Source organism: Xyrauchen texanus, chromosome 48 (genome assembly GCF_025860055.1).
Source record: "Xyrauchen texanus isolate HMW12.3.18 chromosome 48, RBS_HiC_50CHRs, whole genome shotgun sequence".
Lineage (NCBI taxonomy): Eukaryota > Metazoa > Chordata > Actinopteri > Cypriniformes > Catostomidae > Xyrauchen > Xyrauchen texanus.
The window spans coordinates 13,968,924-13,986,154 of NC_068323.1; the positions used below are offsets into that span (position 1 = coordinate 13,968,924).

Below are 17,231 nucleotides of genomic sequence, written 5' to 3' on the forward strand. Positions count from 1 at the left end.
CACCATATACTCGAGTCAACATTTAAATAATTGTACGAATTGAACACTCTGGACACTTTTGTCCATACTGCATGCAAATGCGAGATAACAGGGTGTGACTTAACTTCTCTGGTTAGTTTAATAGATAGGCTTTGCAGTGGCAAAATAGGGGCAAGAACTTTCTTTCCGATACAAAACCAGGGAGGGGCTCTTTCAGGTGGAAGTGACTAGTGAACCAAATGTCTGAGACTGAATGCATAATAATAATAAAACAAAATCTTGGGAAGACTGTGTTCCAAATCAACTTTGGTCGCAAGTGGATAATCAGATAATTCCCTCTCCGATGACTCTAGATAATCGATCCGCTTCTCAGCATCTGCCACTCTTGAAACCAACTCATAACCGATCGATGTATTACAGCGAGACCTTCTAAGTCAGTGACAACTTTCATCAGCATCACAAACATGATGGACAGCTGACGCTGAATTTCTCCTGCCGCACCATTCAAACTGATTCCCCGGTCTCCAGGCCCGTCAGAGGTTTCAGCTTGAACACGTAAATATCTTTGAATATCTCCAGAGCCTGAGGATTTAGAATTTTTTGACATATTGACTTCAAAGAGCAAATATGTAGCAGGGTGTATCAAATCTCCCCAGATTATAACACAAAAATAACAATAAAAAATAGTAAAGTGTGCAGAGCTTGTCACCTACACGTCCGCTCCTCGCAAGGCGTCACCGGAAACCAATGTAAGTGTTTGTTGTACACTGGTGTCTTTTATTATAGATCTTTAGCTGCTGTTTTATATAAGCAATAGGCTAACCGAGTCCATGAATTACATTGATTGTACTACAAGTAAGGGGGGTTTCTTAGACACAACGTAAAGCCTATTTACAGATAAATAAAACGTAAAGCGTATCTGCAGATTCTAGATATAAGAATAATCTAAACAAATATGTATGAACCTGATATTCATCATTTACATTTCCTTAAATACACAGACCTAAACAAATATACTATGATCTATAGTTTTGATGATGGTGTTAAACATTAAACTTCAAAAATCCTCAGGAGAAGAGAAAAGCGGAGCTCTAGATCTCGTAGCAGCCCATCCTGGTTGCAAAGAGAGCAGCTGGACGGGGATGCACCCCCCCCCCCACCTAATCTTTTAAACATGTCCCAGCATCTCGACCGACCACTGCCTCCTGATAGACCTGTTTATTCTGAGGTTGTCAGAGCCTCTCAAAAATACAGCCTTTTGTTTGTTTATTGTAGGTTAATTTCCACTGTATTCAGCACTGTTTGTTCTCTGTATTCGTAAATATCAATATAAATGTTGTTTTACTGTGTCGCAATTCATTCTTAGAGAAAGCCCCAACCCTTTCCGATAACCTGTTTGAACGTGACAAGTATGACTGGTATTACATCTCAATAAAATTCCCATTTCAGGGTGATTCAGGTGGACTCTGTGCAGAGGGATTGCAACAGATGTTGTCTCTTTCAGAAACGGTCCAGTCAAGAAAGCTCCCAGCATTTACAATGATATTTCAAAATATACACGCTGAATTGAAAATCAATTAGAGAGGCTTGATTTAAACACATTCTTGAAGCTTTTATTGTGTCATGCCAATGATTTCTAAATGCTTTTCAATAAAGATTTAAAAGATAATGTCAGAGACACTTTTACTTAAATATCTGCAGTTATAGCTTGATTAGCAGTGACTATGCATTTCTTACTTCCTATCTGAAATTCCACTTCATAGAAAGTGAAATCATTCGGGGTGCTGTTTGATACTAAACCACCATAAAAGTTCCCCACCAAATCCTAAGTTACACAAGGGCCTCATAAAACAAAAATAGATAGAACAATGTGAAAAATGTGCCAGGAGACACATCCGTGCCCTCAGAAAACACAAGTACATTTTTGTTGAGCTTAGTTTCAAGGGCTCAAAAGACACAGAACTGATTTGTCAGACTGTCTATACAAGCTCTCTACAACAATACACTACATTCATCGAAGGTCATTAAGTCTCATGTGCTCCTTGGGCAATATGATGTTCTTTAGATGGACACAAAGAAATTTATATATTTTATAAAGGACCTAAAAAATGCAACAAAGCCGGAAACTACTCAGTCCATTAAACATCATTCAGAGAGGTTCCATTGAAGAAAGTAAGTCACAAAGGTTTGGAGCAATAAGAGGGTGTGTAAATTACAGAATTTTAATTTTTGGTTGAACTCGATTCGATTTTAATTCTTGTAACAGTATGAGTTCTCATCAGTCGCTGCCTGATATTAGTGGCTATTTCCTTTGTTTCAAATGGGCCTCTGCAGAGCTGTGTAGGCCATAACGTACAAAACCCACAGGCCTGAACAGTTTTTCCAAGCACATGCTCTTTAGAGCAAGATATTCTGGTAATGTGATGTGTTTAGCCACAACTAAACTTTCAAAATGAGTCACGACATGTAAAGAGGAGTTAGGGTCTACCTTGATATATATGTAGCATTACTCAGTGGTACAATTGAACAGTGTTACCGAGTAATACTGTGATGTTGGAAGAAGCTTTAGGCCTAGATTTGTTTGAAAGTATAACATGTAGTCTTGTTCAGTTTAAACTGGGGTCCAGGGACACCAAGGGGGTGCTAAAAGTTACACCGAAAAGTTCAGAGGAAAAAAAGTATAAAACAAATGACTGAATTTGACATTATTACGGTTTTACTCTACTTTAAACCAGCCTAAGCTAATTGTCTGGTCTTAGTAGGTTTAAGCAGGTGTCCCAGACTAAAAACTGGTGCCAGCTGGTAGAACAAGATATTCTGGTAATGTGATGTGTTTAGCCACAGCTAAAGTTTCAAAATGAGTCAAGACATGTAAAGAGGAGTTAGGGTCTACCCTGAAATACATGGTCTGGTCTTAGAAGGTTTAAGCAGGTCATCCAGACTGATAACTGGTGCCAGCTGGTCTCCTAGGACTGACCAGCAGAAAAAAAACAGATGTGTTTCCTGAGCAGTGTTTGCATAAGAACACTGTCACCAACTAATGAAAAGTTGAAAATGGAAAAACAGCATTTAGAAATGCATAATCAATATGTGGGTTTGAAGATTTCCAGGGCAGCAGTTTTGAAGTCGCTGCTGACTCCAAAGGAGCAGATGGCGGGCGATTTGTGACATATGATGAGAGTGCAAGCGCATTGGCGATTTATGTATGCTACCGTTAATGTGCTGTCTAAACGGATCAAGACGTGCTTGCCCCTGATCAGTGGGAGAAACATCTGCAGGGCAAGGAATACAGCCAGCAACTCTAGGCAGTTGATGTGCCAATACAGCCGGGGCCCTATCCAGGAGCCAGCGGCTGCATGCCCATTGCACACGGCACACAAACCCAGTTGAGAGGCGTCTGTGGTGACCACGACACATCTGGACACCTTCTGTAAGGGACTCCAGTCCCAGAAAACAGAGGTCTGTCCAAGGTTTGAAAGTCTGACAGCAGGAAGGGGTGATTAACACACGGTATGTGCCGTGGTGCCATGCCCATCTCTGGACTTTTTTCACTTGCTTACCCAATGGCTATTGCCGTTCATTTGGAACCTTCAAACAACTGAAACAACTGCATCTTTTTGTTTGCCTGTGAAGTCTCGATTGGCCTACTTATAATATACCCTTAGAGTATCTACTTTTTATGGAAAAGTGTAACATTTTTAGTGTGTAGCTAGAGTGTGTGCAAGTATTGAGACATAATATCATGTCATAAAATTACCTCTTAAAACAACAGTCTGCTTGGTCGTGTATTACATGCATCCTGTGACCACACCATCCTGTCAATCTTCCTGTAACTGTTGTCATGACATACACGTTCTTCATTTAATTTTTACTATCATTCATTCATAATTTAATTTACACTACCCCATAATGATTCCAGCTGTATTGGAACGAAGAAGCAGCATGGCGTTGAAGATCGCAGGTCTAATATACAGTATTTTGCTATCATTATCTCCACTGAATATGTGAAGTTCACAATTGCAGATAAAATTTAATATAGTAAGTAAAACATGATATATATATTTATACATATATAGATTTATTATGAAATTGATCTTATTCATAATCAACTAAGGTAAAAAATTAACCCAGATAAATCACATAGAATCCATGTCTCTTGCTGCATCGAAACGACATTGATTCAGTATCTCATCGAAGTCGTGTTGAATCTACATCGTTCACGAGTGGAATTTGCATGCCACTCCCCTGGACATACGGGTATAAAAGGAGCTGGAATGCAATTCCATTCATGTTTTGTGCTGAGAAGCCGAGACAAGGTCCGGCCATTTCAACGTCTAGTACAGTGTTGTGTCAAGAGGGACACAACGTCTCTTTCCCTCCATCAGGGAATGGAGGTTACGACAGTAACCATGATGTTCCCTTTCGGTCACTCACTCGTCGTTGTGTCGATGTAGTGACACTAGGGTTTCCAATCGAAAAACGCCACAACAGCTGAACCATGTTACGTGAACTGCTGATGCAGGTGCAAGCAGGCTGCTGCGTGCGTAATAGCAGGTGCATCTGACTGCACGTAACCTCCCCCAATACCCCAAAAGACGTCACGTAGTTCCCCACATCCCTGAGGGGGGGAAGTGACATAACTAGCATGGGAGCAGGCCGTGCCAGCCGCGGCCTTTTCTCTCTATGTTTTCTCTCCACAGATTATTCGATTCGGCTGGGGCCATCTAACAATTTGTTGTGATTGGTCAACTGTTTAGAGTGTGTGTCGGAATGTAATGAACCTTACCATAACTGAGTTTCAGCTCCCGAGGCTTCCTGTGTAGCGCATTCCTCATTTAGACGTTGAATATATGTTCATTTTCATTTTCGACCTAACAACGTTCTGATGTACCGACCAAATAGTGAATGTTGATTCAACATTGAAAATGTAATCGACGACTGATCCTGAACTTTACAACTAAAAGTAGCTGTTGAATCAACATCTCCTTGCTATCTGGATAGTTTTATCTTTCATATCTTGAATGTCATAAACAATTCAGAAAGACAGAACAATTCCATGACACTGTGCTGGATCACTTCTTTTATTGTTTTTGTCTTTTGAAGCATCACACATGGTTACATCATTCAGCAGTCCATTGAAAGGGAATCTGATCTCTGCTATTTCACTGTGATACAATAAATGGCAAAGATAAAATGAGAACATACAATTATGTTAATTTGATTGTTTCTGTTTAAGATTTTACCATTTTTAATCCACATAGTGCTGACAATTTTACTTAACGATTATTTTCAAGAAAGAAAGTTCTTAAAAACACCATATATATTCCATAAGCAATACAAATACAGTAGATGGAAATAAAAGCTTGCAAGTAAGATTATAATAATTATTTATCACTCAAACCCTTTTTTGTTCATTGTATAATAGTGTAGCCGATTCTTCGCAATATAGCAAGGAGCATCGTCGTCTTACAGTGTCAATTAAGTTTCTTTTCACAGCGTTTACCATTAAACTTACGTGACGCATAAGATGTGAAAACATTTAAGAACTTATGAAGCGCCGTCGTCATCACCGTGTTTGTAGTTTTTCAAGTTTCACAGTTGTAGCTCTAAAGCGAACCATCAAACTCCTCTTCCGTTGAGCAAGGAATTGTGGGCAATATTAGCCAAAAAAGCGTGCACGGATCCACACTTCGCAAATCTACCAGACGTTTTAGACCATTCGGGCTACTTTGGAACCCTTTTTCTAAACATACTACTATTTGAGACATACTTCTTATCTAATATACTATTTAGGGTGGATAGTGTGCACATTGAGATGCAGCAAATGTCTTTATTAAACTCAACCTCAACCGCTGCATGTGGAGCTTTTGAAATAGTAGCTTACATGTACAGTGGTTACTGTGGTATTCTCATGACATTGCCATCCAATAACTGCAACTGATTATTTTTAGTATATCATATTTAAATAATCTGCGATGGACTGGCGACCTGTCCAGGGTGTCCCCCGCCTTTCGCCCAATGTTAGCTGGGTTAGGCTCCAGCCCCCCGCGACCCTGTACATAGGATAAGCGGTTGACGATGGATGGATGGATGGATATTTAAATAATATGATAAGTTAGATAAAAGTAGCTTATATCAAGCAAGTTACTTTAGTCATGTAGCTTGTAGCGGACTTTGCTCTCTGTAGTAGCTTGTAGCTTGTCAGTTTTTGGGTTCATCACAATTAGCTCCCTATAGCTCACTATGTCATGAATCAGTATATGGTGAAAATGAATTCGGGCACTGGCAAGTATGTTCATCCACTGAACTTTGTTACACTTATGACTCAATCACCTGCAGCACGATAACAAGCTCGTGCATTCAAGCGCAGCTGTTATTAATCAGCACCATCGCTGTATAAATGACACTATCGTTCATTTTCGTTGAAGATTTTCAAATGTTGTGTTATTATGCAAGTCAAATTACATTAATAAAGAAATAAAAGGAGTGCATTTTAAACCTACTTTTAACAACTTTAACATTTAAAAGATTGTTTCCCTTTCATGGTAACTATGGATGACCAACATTACTGTAGAACAGTTAAAGGATGGAGGACAGGAAACAGGTCTTCAGCACACGGTAAGCCTTTTAATTCCCTTTTTGGTGACAGCAGTAGTAACATACACACACACAATACAATGAGGACTCAAACGCTGGGTTTGCTGTCGGTCTCTCTCTCTCCATGCTCTGTGGCTGCTGGCCTTTTATCCGCTCTCCTCGCTCTACTGCAATTAGAGACAGGTGTTAGACATAATTTGGCTCAGGTGTGAGCGCCTTACCGCTTTCTCTCCGGACGGGCGCTTGACCACGCCCGCTGCCACATACCCCCACCGCCCGACTCAGGCCGGGCGTCATCCGCCTGCCTACCACTCCCCCATTTCTGGAGAGGAAGTCAGCGGCAGCCATCTGCACCCCGGTCTGTGGACCACCTTGAACTTAAAAGGCTGGAGGGCCAGATACCAACGGGTGATCCGGGCGCTAGTATCTTTCATGCGGTGGAGCCACTGCAGTGGGGCATGATCCGAGCAGAGGGTGAAGGCCCGCCCCAGCAGGTAGTATCGGAGGGTGAGGACCGCCCACTTGATGGCCAGACACTCCTTCTCTACGGTGCTGTACTTAGTCTCCCTTAAGGAGAGCTTCCGGCTAATGTAGAGCACCGGCACTCCTCTCCCTCCACCACCTGCAGAGTACGCCCCCAGCCCTCTGTCTGAAGCGTCCGGCCTGCAATACAAAAGGGAGAGAGAAGTCAGGTGCATGCAAAAGCTGCCCCCACAAAGTGCAGCTTTAATCTGCGTAAACGCCTGTTGGCACTGTTCTGACCATTGGACCGGATCTGGAGCCCCTTTTTAGTGAGGTCAGTCAGCGGGCTGGTGACGTCCGAATAATTAGGCACAAATCTTCTGTAATAGCCAGCCAGCCCCAGGAACTGCCTCACCCCTTTTTGGTCTTAGGTCTAGGGCAAGTCGCAATCGCCGTGGTCTTATCAATTTGGGGACGCACCTGGCCATGACCCAAGTGGAACCCCAGATACCGCATCTCCACACGCTCAACCGCAAGACTTCTTGGGTTTGCTGTGAGCCCGCCTGCCGCAGCGATCTCAGGATCGGCCCTCAGATGTTGCATGTGCCGCTGCCAATCATTGCTATAAATGATAATATCATCTAAATAGGCAGCGGCGCACGCGTGTGCGGTCTGAGGATCTGATCCATGAGTCGCTGAAACGTGGCTGGTGCCCCAAACAAACCGAAAGGAAGCGCCACAAATTGGTGTAATCAAACGGCGTAGTGAAGGCTGTTTTCTCACGGGACATTGGTGTCAAGGGGATCTGCCAATAACCCTTCGTTAAATCCAAGGTCGAATAAAATCGAGCAGTACCTAACCGATCGAAAGCAGTTCATCAACACGGGGCATTGGGTACGCGCCAAATTTAGACACCGCGTTGACTTTTCTGTAATCCACACAGAATCGAACAGACCCATCACTCTTGGGAACAAGAACAACCGGGCTGGACCAATCACTGTGGGATTCCTCTATTACGTCCATATCAAGCATCGCATCTAATTCTTCCCGCACTATTTTCTTTTTATGTTCGGTAAGCTGATAGGGCGGCAACGCACCACCGCGCCCGGCTCGGTCTCGATGTAGTGCTGTATGATGTTTGTACGGCCCGGTAGAGGGGAAAACACATCCGCAAATTCCTTTTGTAATTCAGAAACCTCTGTGAGCTGCCGCGGTGAGAGTTGGTCTCCACAAGTAACCGGAGTGTTGAGATTGTAGTTTTTGTTTATCTCCGGTCCGAGCTCCGCCCTCTCCGGAACTATAGAAACGGGCTATTAGACGGAGAAGTGTTTTCCGTTCCCCTAGGTGACCGGCCATGGGATTATAGTGAGCCGCCTGGAAAACCATTTCCCGGCGGCTCCGTGGAATCAATAATTGCGTTACTTCCTCCTTTGTTTGAGCGTCCTGCGTCACTCTGTATAACCGATCTTTAATAAGCAAAAAATACGGATATGAAACGGCGACACCCGGCCGGAGTTGTTGACCATCGATTACTCTCACTTGGTCAAAAGCGTGCTTAAGGGTTTCATCCCGCGACTGCTCCAAGGGAAGTCCTCTCCGGAATTCCGGAGAGGAGGGGCGACCACCTCGCCCCTTCCCACGCCATTCGAGCAGCAGAGGACGGCCCCGGCTCCGCCTCCCGCCAAAGCATCGCACATCACACATCCCTTCACTTTCATGCAGGACCCATCCGCACAAACTCCCTCCAATAACTTTCTAAAATTCGGCCAATCAGTACCCAAAATTAGCGGATGGGTGAGGCGGAACTAACCGCTGCCTCCACACTATGTCTTTCTCTCCGAATTTGATCGCCAGAGTCACCACGGGATACTTGTGAATATCCCCATGCACACACCTCACCCTCACCAGTTTAGCTGAGCCCAGAGCCTCGGGTTGAACCAAGCGTTGGTGGATGGTGGTCTGGTTACAGCCGGTATCCAACAAAGCTTGGTATGTACCCCCTGGATCCTTACCGAATCTGCACGCTCCAGCCCGATCGGGGCAGCCTGCGGGACATCAGAGACCCGCACCACTGTCCCTATTTCCATCAGCGACACTGATCCCGGAAGTGGTCCGGGTCTCCGCACCTCCAGCAGACCGCCCAGGCGCTGCGGCCGCACCTGCGCTGGCGGGTGCCCCCACCTGAGGAGGAGAGCGGCTGAAGGACGGGAAGGGCTAGGCGGGTGTTCCCACGGCCGGGAAGCTGGTCTCATGAGTCCTCCGCGCCTGCGGGGGCAGGAACGGGCCCTGGGGAGAGAGCAGAGCGAGAGGGAAGAGGGGAGGGAAGAAAACAGGGGAAGGCACAGGGGAAGGGGAGGAGAGAGAGAGGGCTCATCCGCCCTGGGAATCGCCGCCATGTGGTCCTCCGCGAGTCGCACGGCTTCCTCCAGCGACGCCGGGCGGTGGCACTGGACCCACTCCGCCGTTTTCCGGGCAAACGCTGGACAAACTGCTCCAGTACCACCTGATCGACTAGCTCCTCGACGTCGCGGTCCCGCGCGAGCAGCCACCTCCGACAGGCATCCACGGAGCCGCTGGGCTAACGCATAAGCGGGCGGTCGGATTTATCCAGCTTCAAGGCCCGGAAGAGCTGGCGACTTTCTTCCGGACTCCGACCAACCCGTTGCAGGATGGCTCTCCTCAGATCGGTGTAAGCCAGGAGGCTTGCTGCCGGCAGCTGTTGTGCCGCGAGCTGTGCTTCCCGGACAAGAGAGGGACGAGGCGGGCTGCCCACTGGTCGCGGGGCCAACCCCAAATTTCCGCCGTGCGTTCGAAGAGGTCCAGGAACGCCTCTGGATCATCTGCCGCCCCATCTTCTGTAGCGAGGGCAGGGGCAGGGTGACGCTGGGGTCCGGGGTCGCGGCTGCGTCTGGGGCAGCCTCCTGGCTGAGGAGGCTCGGATGGCAAGCCGGTCCTCTGCTTGAGCCCGCATTATCTCAAAGAACCGGCGATCCTGGTCCTGTCGGAGCTCCACCAGAGCCTGTTGGTGGCCCTGATGAAGAGTAGCGAGGGACTGGAGGACTTCCGCCAGCTGGGAGGACTCTATGGGGCGATTCTGTTCCATAATTTGGAACAAGAACAGGTGTTCCTAATAGCTTCCCGGGTTTCGACACCAGTGTAGAACAGTTAAAGGATGGAGGACAGGAAACAGGTCTTCAGCACACGGTAAGCCTTTTAATTCCCTTTTTGGTGACAGCAGTAGTAACATACACACACACAATACAATGAGGACTCAAACGCTGGGTTTGCTGTCGGTCTCTCTCTCTCCATGCTCTGTGGCTGCTGGCTTTTTATCCGCTCTCCTCGCTCTACTGCAATTAGAGACAGGTGTTAGACATAATTTGGCTCAGGTGTGAGCGCCCTTACCGCTTTTCTCTCCCGGACGGGCGCTTGACCACGCCCCCGCTGCCACAATTACTTTTAAAGAGAAAATAAGTCTTTGACATCGCATCTTCTAATGGCTTGAGAGACTTCAGAAGACATGGAGATGTTTCTGGTAAGGGAACATAGTGAGCAACGATGCCGCCTGGTTTTTACAGTGCATTGTGGGATTTAATAGGGAACTAACTTTTCAGTGTAGTGGAACGATTTTGCGATTGTGACTGCATTTAAAATGGCCATCTCCCTGATCAGTGCCCTGACTGCTGAACTAGGGAACTGATTTAGATACAATTTCTTTCTGTAGAGTAATTGGTACCTTAGCTACATTTCTGAGTAGCTTGCTCAACACTGAATAGATCCTAGTAGGCCCTATTTTCTTTGATCTGCAAAATGTAGATCATGACTACTTAATGTGCCCTGAAGTGATGAGCTAAGACAGCCAGTAACTAGATAGTTTGACTAGACAGTTTTAATCAACATACTAATTGTCATCATTCTATACGGTTTAATGTTTAAACTTTTCAAAAACTTCTATAGTCAATATACCCCAGCCCCCTACCCCAAATAGAAAGGAAGTGCCATGGGCAGTCCAGCTCTCTGAATAGGTGGTTCTGTAGAAACCTATATAAATGACTGTGGTGGTATCAGCAGCATCATCTTACTATGAAGATGAGTGCAACTTACAGCCTGTTGCTCACTGTGGCTTTAACAAGCTTGACACTGACTGGTAAGTAGAATCATGCCTTACTAAGATGCTATGAGAATGAAATATTTGAATCATCTGAACCGGGTGACTAAATGTTGTATTTTTTGCCTCTTCCATTGTTTTAGGTACATTTGGAGCTGATATTATCAATGGGAAAAAAGCCAAGAAGAACTCCCTGCAGTACCTGGCATCAGTGCAGATTGACGGAAAGCACAAATGTGGAGGATTCCTGATTGATCCAAGTTATGTGCTCACAGCTGCACACTGTGATAAAAGGTAAAACATTACTTAGCCTACCATTACATCAGAACATGGTTGTTGTACAACAAAACTGTTTCCTAATCTGCAATTATGTTATATTATGAATAAGTGGCAACATGACAGTGATCCTGGGTACCCACAACATTGGTCCAGAGGAGGCACGTTTGAGATTTACAGTGCAAAATAAACATAAGCACCCATCCTTCAAAAATCCCAAAAATGGGAATGATATCATGCTTCTCAAGGTACTTTATGCCCTAAATTAGGGGTTTATCAGCTGAACTCTACGGACTTAAAATATTGACTTGTAATCTCCTGAATTAAAGTAAATTTAACCTTTTTCACAATGTAATGAATTTGACGTCCTTTCATTTTCACTTGCAGATGAACATTGTTTTACATGCTTTTATTAATACATAATGAGAGAACACTTTTATTTTGTGAAAACTTTAAGCTGTCTAGGAAACTGAAAACAAGCAAGGGTGTGAAAATAGTCAAAATCCCAAGAAAGGACAAACCAATAAAGCCAAAATCCAAGTGCCTAGTTGCAGGATGGGGCAAAACCGAGCAGCACAATGTGGTGAATGATCTGCTAGTGACAGACGTGTCCACCATCAACTTCACCGTCTGCCAGACGATGTGGAGAAAAGTGAAAGTAAACCTCCCTGACAACATTCTGTGCGCTGGGGGTTTCGAGACCAAAAGTGGTGCATGCCAGGTAAGTCAACAGCAATATTTTGGTGAATGCTTTTTCTTAACCTGACATCAGCATTGCTTGTGAGTCTGTATTCTTCCCAAACTCAAGAGAAATCTGATTGTTACTTCTGTCATACAAAGGCAAAATGCAACATTGAGTCATGATTGAGATATGACTGAAATCAGGTCTTTTTAGATGATGATTTGTCCTGTGACAGATGGGTTTTGACACAGCTTTGCTCAACTTGAGAGGAAAAAAGGGTGACAATTGCAGTAAAAATGAAATCCACACTAAAACATTCCTATTGCAGGGTGATTCAGGTGGACCTTTGGTGTGCAGTGGAATTGCAGTGGGTGTGGTCTCTTTCAACCTGGGCCGCTGTGACTACCCAAATATTCCTAACATTTACACCCAGATTTCAAAATATTTACCCTGGATCAAGAAGGTGATCAATGGAGGTGCTTGATTTAATGCCAATGCTACTTAATTGTTTTATTTTGCAATTAGTTAATCTCAATCATGGAAGCTTGTATTGTGTCCCTCTTATGTTTTGTAAACGCTTTTCAATAAAATTGAAAAAGATTATGAAACAGTGTCAGGATACATTTGCTTAAAATAGACTGCTTAATAAGCAGTGACCCTGCATTTCTTTCTTCCTTTCTGAAGTGCCACTGCAAAGAAAGCGAAACCGCTGAGGGGCTGTTTGATACTAAACCACAGAAAAAGTTCAGCAACAGCATAAACTAAGTTACGCAAGGCTCTCATAAAATATAAACAGATTGAAAAAAGCAAAATATATTTTTGTTAAGCTGAGCCCTAAAGACACATCTGTAGAATCTATTTGTCTGTTCAAACTCTCTACTGCAAAGCACTCCATTCATAGAAGGTCATTTACATTTAGTCATTTAGCAGACACTTTTATCCAAAGCGACTCACAAATGAGACACATAGCAAGCAATTTGTCATACAAATGTTAACAACTTCTGCAGTATAGGACTGCCAGGTTCTCACAGTGGCTGGAGTACTAAAGATGCTAGCACAGAAGTGACCTTTTTTTTCTACATTAAGTGCAACTTGTGGTTAAGTGCCCACAAAACAGAGGTGTTTTCAGCTGGTTCTTGAATGTTGAGAAGGTAACAGCAGATCGTGTGGAGGTTGGAAGTTCATTCCACCACAGAGGAGCAGAGAAATTATCGTGAAATAGACTTTGGGCCTCTTTGTGATGGGACCACCAGGCGTCACTCATTCATAGAGCGCAGACAGCGAGTTGGAGCATAGACCTTAAGAAGTGAACTGAAGTAAGAGGGTGCGGTTCAGCTGGCTGTTCTGAAAGCCAGAGTCAAAGCCTTGAATTTAAGGCCCCAGCATATTCAATTCAAAATTGAAGAAACAATGGGTGACATCATTTAGAACAAAATCTGGCCAAAACAATTGTGTTTATGTGTATTGTTCATATTAAAAAGTTTGTTTCGGTGATTCGGAACAGCTCGTCAGCATGAACATTCAGGAAAACTTCGTATCCACTGCTAAACACCTTCTTGCAACCATTAGCCCACATCATCGGTAAGTGTGACCTGGAGCTCAATCAACAGAAACAGAGATAATAGCATGCTTGTGCACTTCCCTACATCTTTACGATCGTTTGTGTTGATACATTTTCCAACAACTTTTGATTTGTTTTGTTTAATTATTCTGCACAAGAAATTAAACATACTCAAATACTGTTAAGTGCCCATCCACTCTGTTGTTTAATATGCTGCTTCACTAATGTGCTATCTGCAGCTGAAAGTCACACACATCTGCCCAATGTGAGATATCATCATAATTATGTCTATATTATATCCATTAACACTCTTTTATACACCCATCTTTGCAGTAATAGGTGTCATCAAATAATCCAATAACACAGGTAACTGGCACATATTATGACCACAACTAGCATTTTAGCGCATTAGCAGAATGTAAACAAGACAAATTACACATTATCCACTGCATATACAGTATATTACTTTATATCACCCTTGTGTAGTTAAAACAGCTTCTTTTACTGATATTGTGTGAATTATATTTATAAAATGAGGCATGAAGTCACTGATCACACTTTTTGTCACATTAATAAAACATTCTTAAAGAGACAGTACTCAGTTTAAACAAATTACATATTTCAATGCAAATAAATTTTCATCCAAATAGTACACATGCATCAAAACACAAACATCCAAAGGGCATAATGCACTACAAAATATACGATACTAACATGCAACTGAGCCATTCAAAATAGGCTCCTACATTCACAAACAGTATGTCGTTGCTCAGCTGTTTACAACTTCTTTTTGGCTTTGAGTGAAGAACTAAGAACTGCGCCGGGGCCATTAGACTTGTACAATCCTGAGACACTATGTATATCTTTTGCACAAAAATAAACAAAGTCTATAAACTATGGAAATGCAACAAAGCAGGCAACTACGTAATCCAACAGCCATCATGCAGAGCTTTCCCTCAAACAACTATTTGTTTGGAACAACATGAAGGCATGCAGATTATGACAGCATTCTTATTTTGGGCTGTACTATCCCTTTACATTCTTGTAACAGTACGAGTTCTCATACTTTGTTTCAAACAGGGCTCTGCAGAGCTGTGTAGACCATAATGCTCAAAACCCACAGGCCTGAGCATTTGTTTCCAAACACGCTCTGTTAGAGCAATATGTTCTGATAATGCAATGTGTTTAGCCACAGCTAAACTTTCAAAATGAGTCAGTATGTGCAGAGGAGTTAGGGTCTACCATGATATCCTTGTGGCACTATCAGTGGTCCAACTAATTAGTGATACCAAGTACAACTTTGATGTTTTTGAAGATATAGGCCTACATTTTGTTCGTAAGGTCTAGTAATCTAGTTCAGGGGTTTTCAAACTAGGCAAGAGGTTACACACAGAGAGAGAGAGAGATACTATATTTTACATTAATATTGTTTTGCTCTGCTTTTTAAAAGACTAGGTTTAACATCTGGCATCAGTCTAATTTTACTTGCAAGAGGATCATCATATTTGGGGGTCCTTGTCATCAAAAAGTTTGAACACCCCTGGTCTAGTTAAGATTTTTAAAGATAGTGGCTATATTTCCTTTCTTTTAAACAGGGCTCTGCAGAGCTTTATAGGCCATTTTCTTCCAAACATGCTCTGGCTATATGTTTATCCACAGCTAATCTATCAAAATGAGCCAAGACATGCAAAGAGGAGTTAAGATCTACCCTGATGTGGTATTACTCAGTGGTCAAACGAATTAGTGATACCAAGTAAAACTTTGATGTGGAACGAAGATATAGGCCTAGATTTTTTCGTAAGGTTAACATTCAAAATCTAGACCAGGGGTTTTCAATCTGGGCAAGGGGGGGCTAGGATTCCACACTGTTTTACTCTGCTTTTAAAAGACTAGGTTTAACATCTAATATTAGTACAATAATGGGTAGAAATAAGACTAACTTGATACAAAATCAATATATTCCAGATTATATTTTAATACATTATTTTAATTCAGTATAATGACAATATATAACTGTTTAAGTTTGCACATAACATGCTGTGTTTAGAATTTTTCTTATAGACAACAAATTAGTCTTTATATGTGAAAATATATTGCATCCTTTTCAATTTAGGAAGGGGGTCACTTGCATGATGATCATCATATTTAGGGGTCCTTGTCATCAAAAAGTTTGAACACCCCTGGTCTAGTTAATATTTTTAAAGATCATGCATTATGAAACGTTATCAAATATAAAAAGTATTTTTATGCTGAATGACCTAAATGTAATAATGTAAAAATCAATAATGAATGAATAAATAGTAAAAAAAAAAAAAAGATAATGCAAATATAGCATAGCATCAAGTCCTGTAAGTTGAGAGGTGGAGCCGCTGTGGCTCGGACTTGTTGGTCCAGCACATCCCACAGATGCTGAATCGGATTGAGATCTGGGGAATTTGGAGGCCAGGGCAACACCTTGAACTCTTCATTATGTTCCTTAAACCATTCCTGAACAATCTGTGCAGTTTGGTAGGGTGCATTATCCTGCTGAATGAGGGCACTGCCATCAGGGAAAACCATTCCAATGAAGGGGTGTATCTGGTCTGCAACAATGTTTCGGTTGGTGGCTCGTGTCAAATTGACATCCACATGAATGGCCGGACCCAGGGTTTCCCAGCAGAACATTGCCCAGAGCATCCTTCCCACAGTGCATCCTGGTGCCATCCCTTCCTAAAGTGCACACAAGGCCATCCATGTGATGTAAAAGCAAAAGGGACTCATCGGACCAGGCGACCTTCTTCCACTGCACCAAGGTCCAGTTTCGATGCTCACGTGCCCATTGTAGACACTTTCAACGGTGGAGAGGTGCCATTATGGGCACTCTGACCGGTCTGTGGCTACAAAGCCCCATACACAGCAGTGTTTTGACAAATTCTTCCCGTAACATCATTAAAATGTTCTGTGACTTGTGCCACAGTAGACCTTCTGTCAATTTGGACCAGACAGGATAGCCTTCATTGCCCTCGTGCATAGATGAGCCTTGGGCACTCAACCCCTGTCACCGATTTGTCCCTCCTCTGACCACTGTCGCTAGGTACTCGTCACTGCTGACCGGGAGCATCCCACAAGCCTTAGCATTTCAGACATGCTCTGACCCAGTCTTCTGGCCATAACAATTTGGCAATTTTCTCCTGCATTCAAAATGTTGACTACGAGAACTGATTGTTTGCTTACCATATCATTTACCCAGACCTTGATATGTGGCCGTATTAGGAGATGATCAATGTTATTCACTTCACCTGTGTGTGGTCATAATGTTTGGGTTCATCAGTGTGTGTATATGTATATATGTGAATTACTGTACTTTGTCAGTTCTAACCAGTCTGGCCATTCTCGGTTGACCTCTATTGAATGCTATTCTGAGACGCAGGGGACCTATATTATATATATATAGGTTGGCCGATATTAGCATTTCACAGATATATCAGTATCGGCATATGTTTTCCGATATGCACAGATATGAAAACTTTTTTTTCTCGAAACACATAATAAAGTAAATGATGCTTGAGATGATTTAGAATTGGTGT

General features: G+C 43.1%; 1 protein-coding gene across 1 annotated transcript; it reads left to right on the plus strand.

Annotated features, from left to right (window-relative positions):
* The first annotated feature begins 5,115 nt into the window (after positions 1-5,115).
* Positions 5,116-12,659, plus strand: LOC127639935 (granzyme G-like). The gene is made up of 6 exons (XM_052122279.1): positions 5,116-6,759; positions 10,405-11,185; positions 11,290-11,440; positions 11,535-11,670; positions 11,880-12,143; positions 12,433-12,659. The coding sequence occupies exons 2-6, from the start codon at positions 11,122-11,124 to the stop codon at positions 12,586-12,588; spliced, it is 771 nt and encodes a 256-aa protein (XP_051978239.1). The 5' UTR covers positions 5,116-6,759; positions 10,405-11,121; the 3' UTR covers positions 12,589-12,659.
* The last annotated feature ends 4,572 nt before the right edge of the window (positions 12,660-17,231 follow it).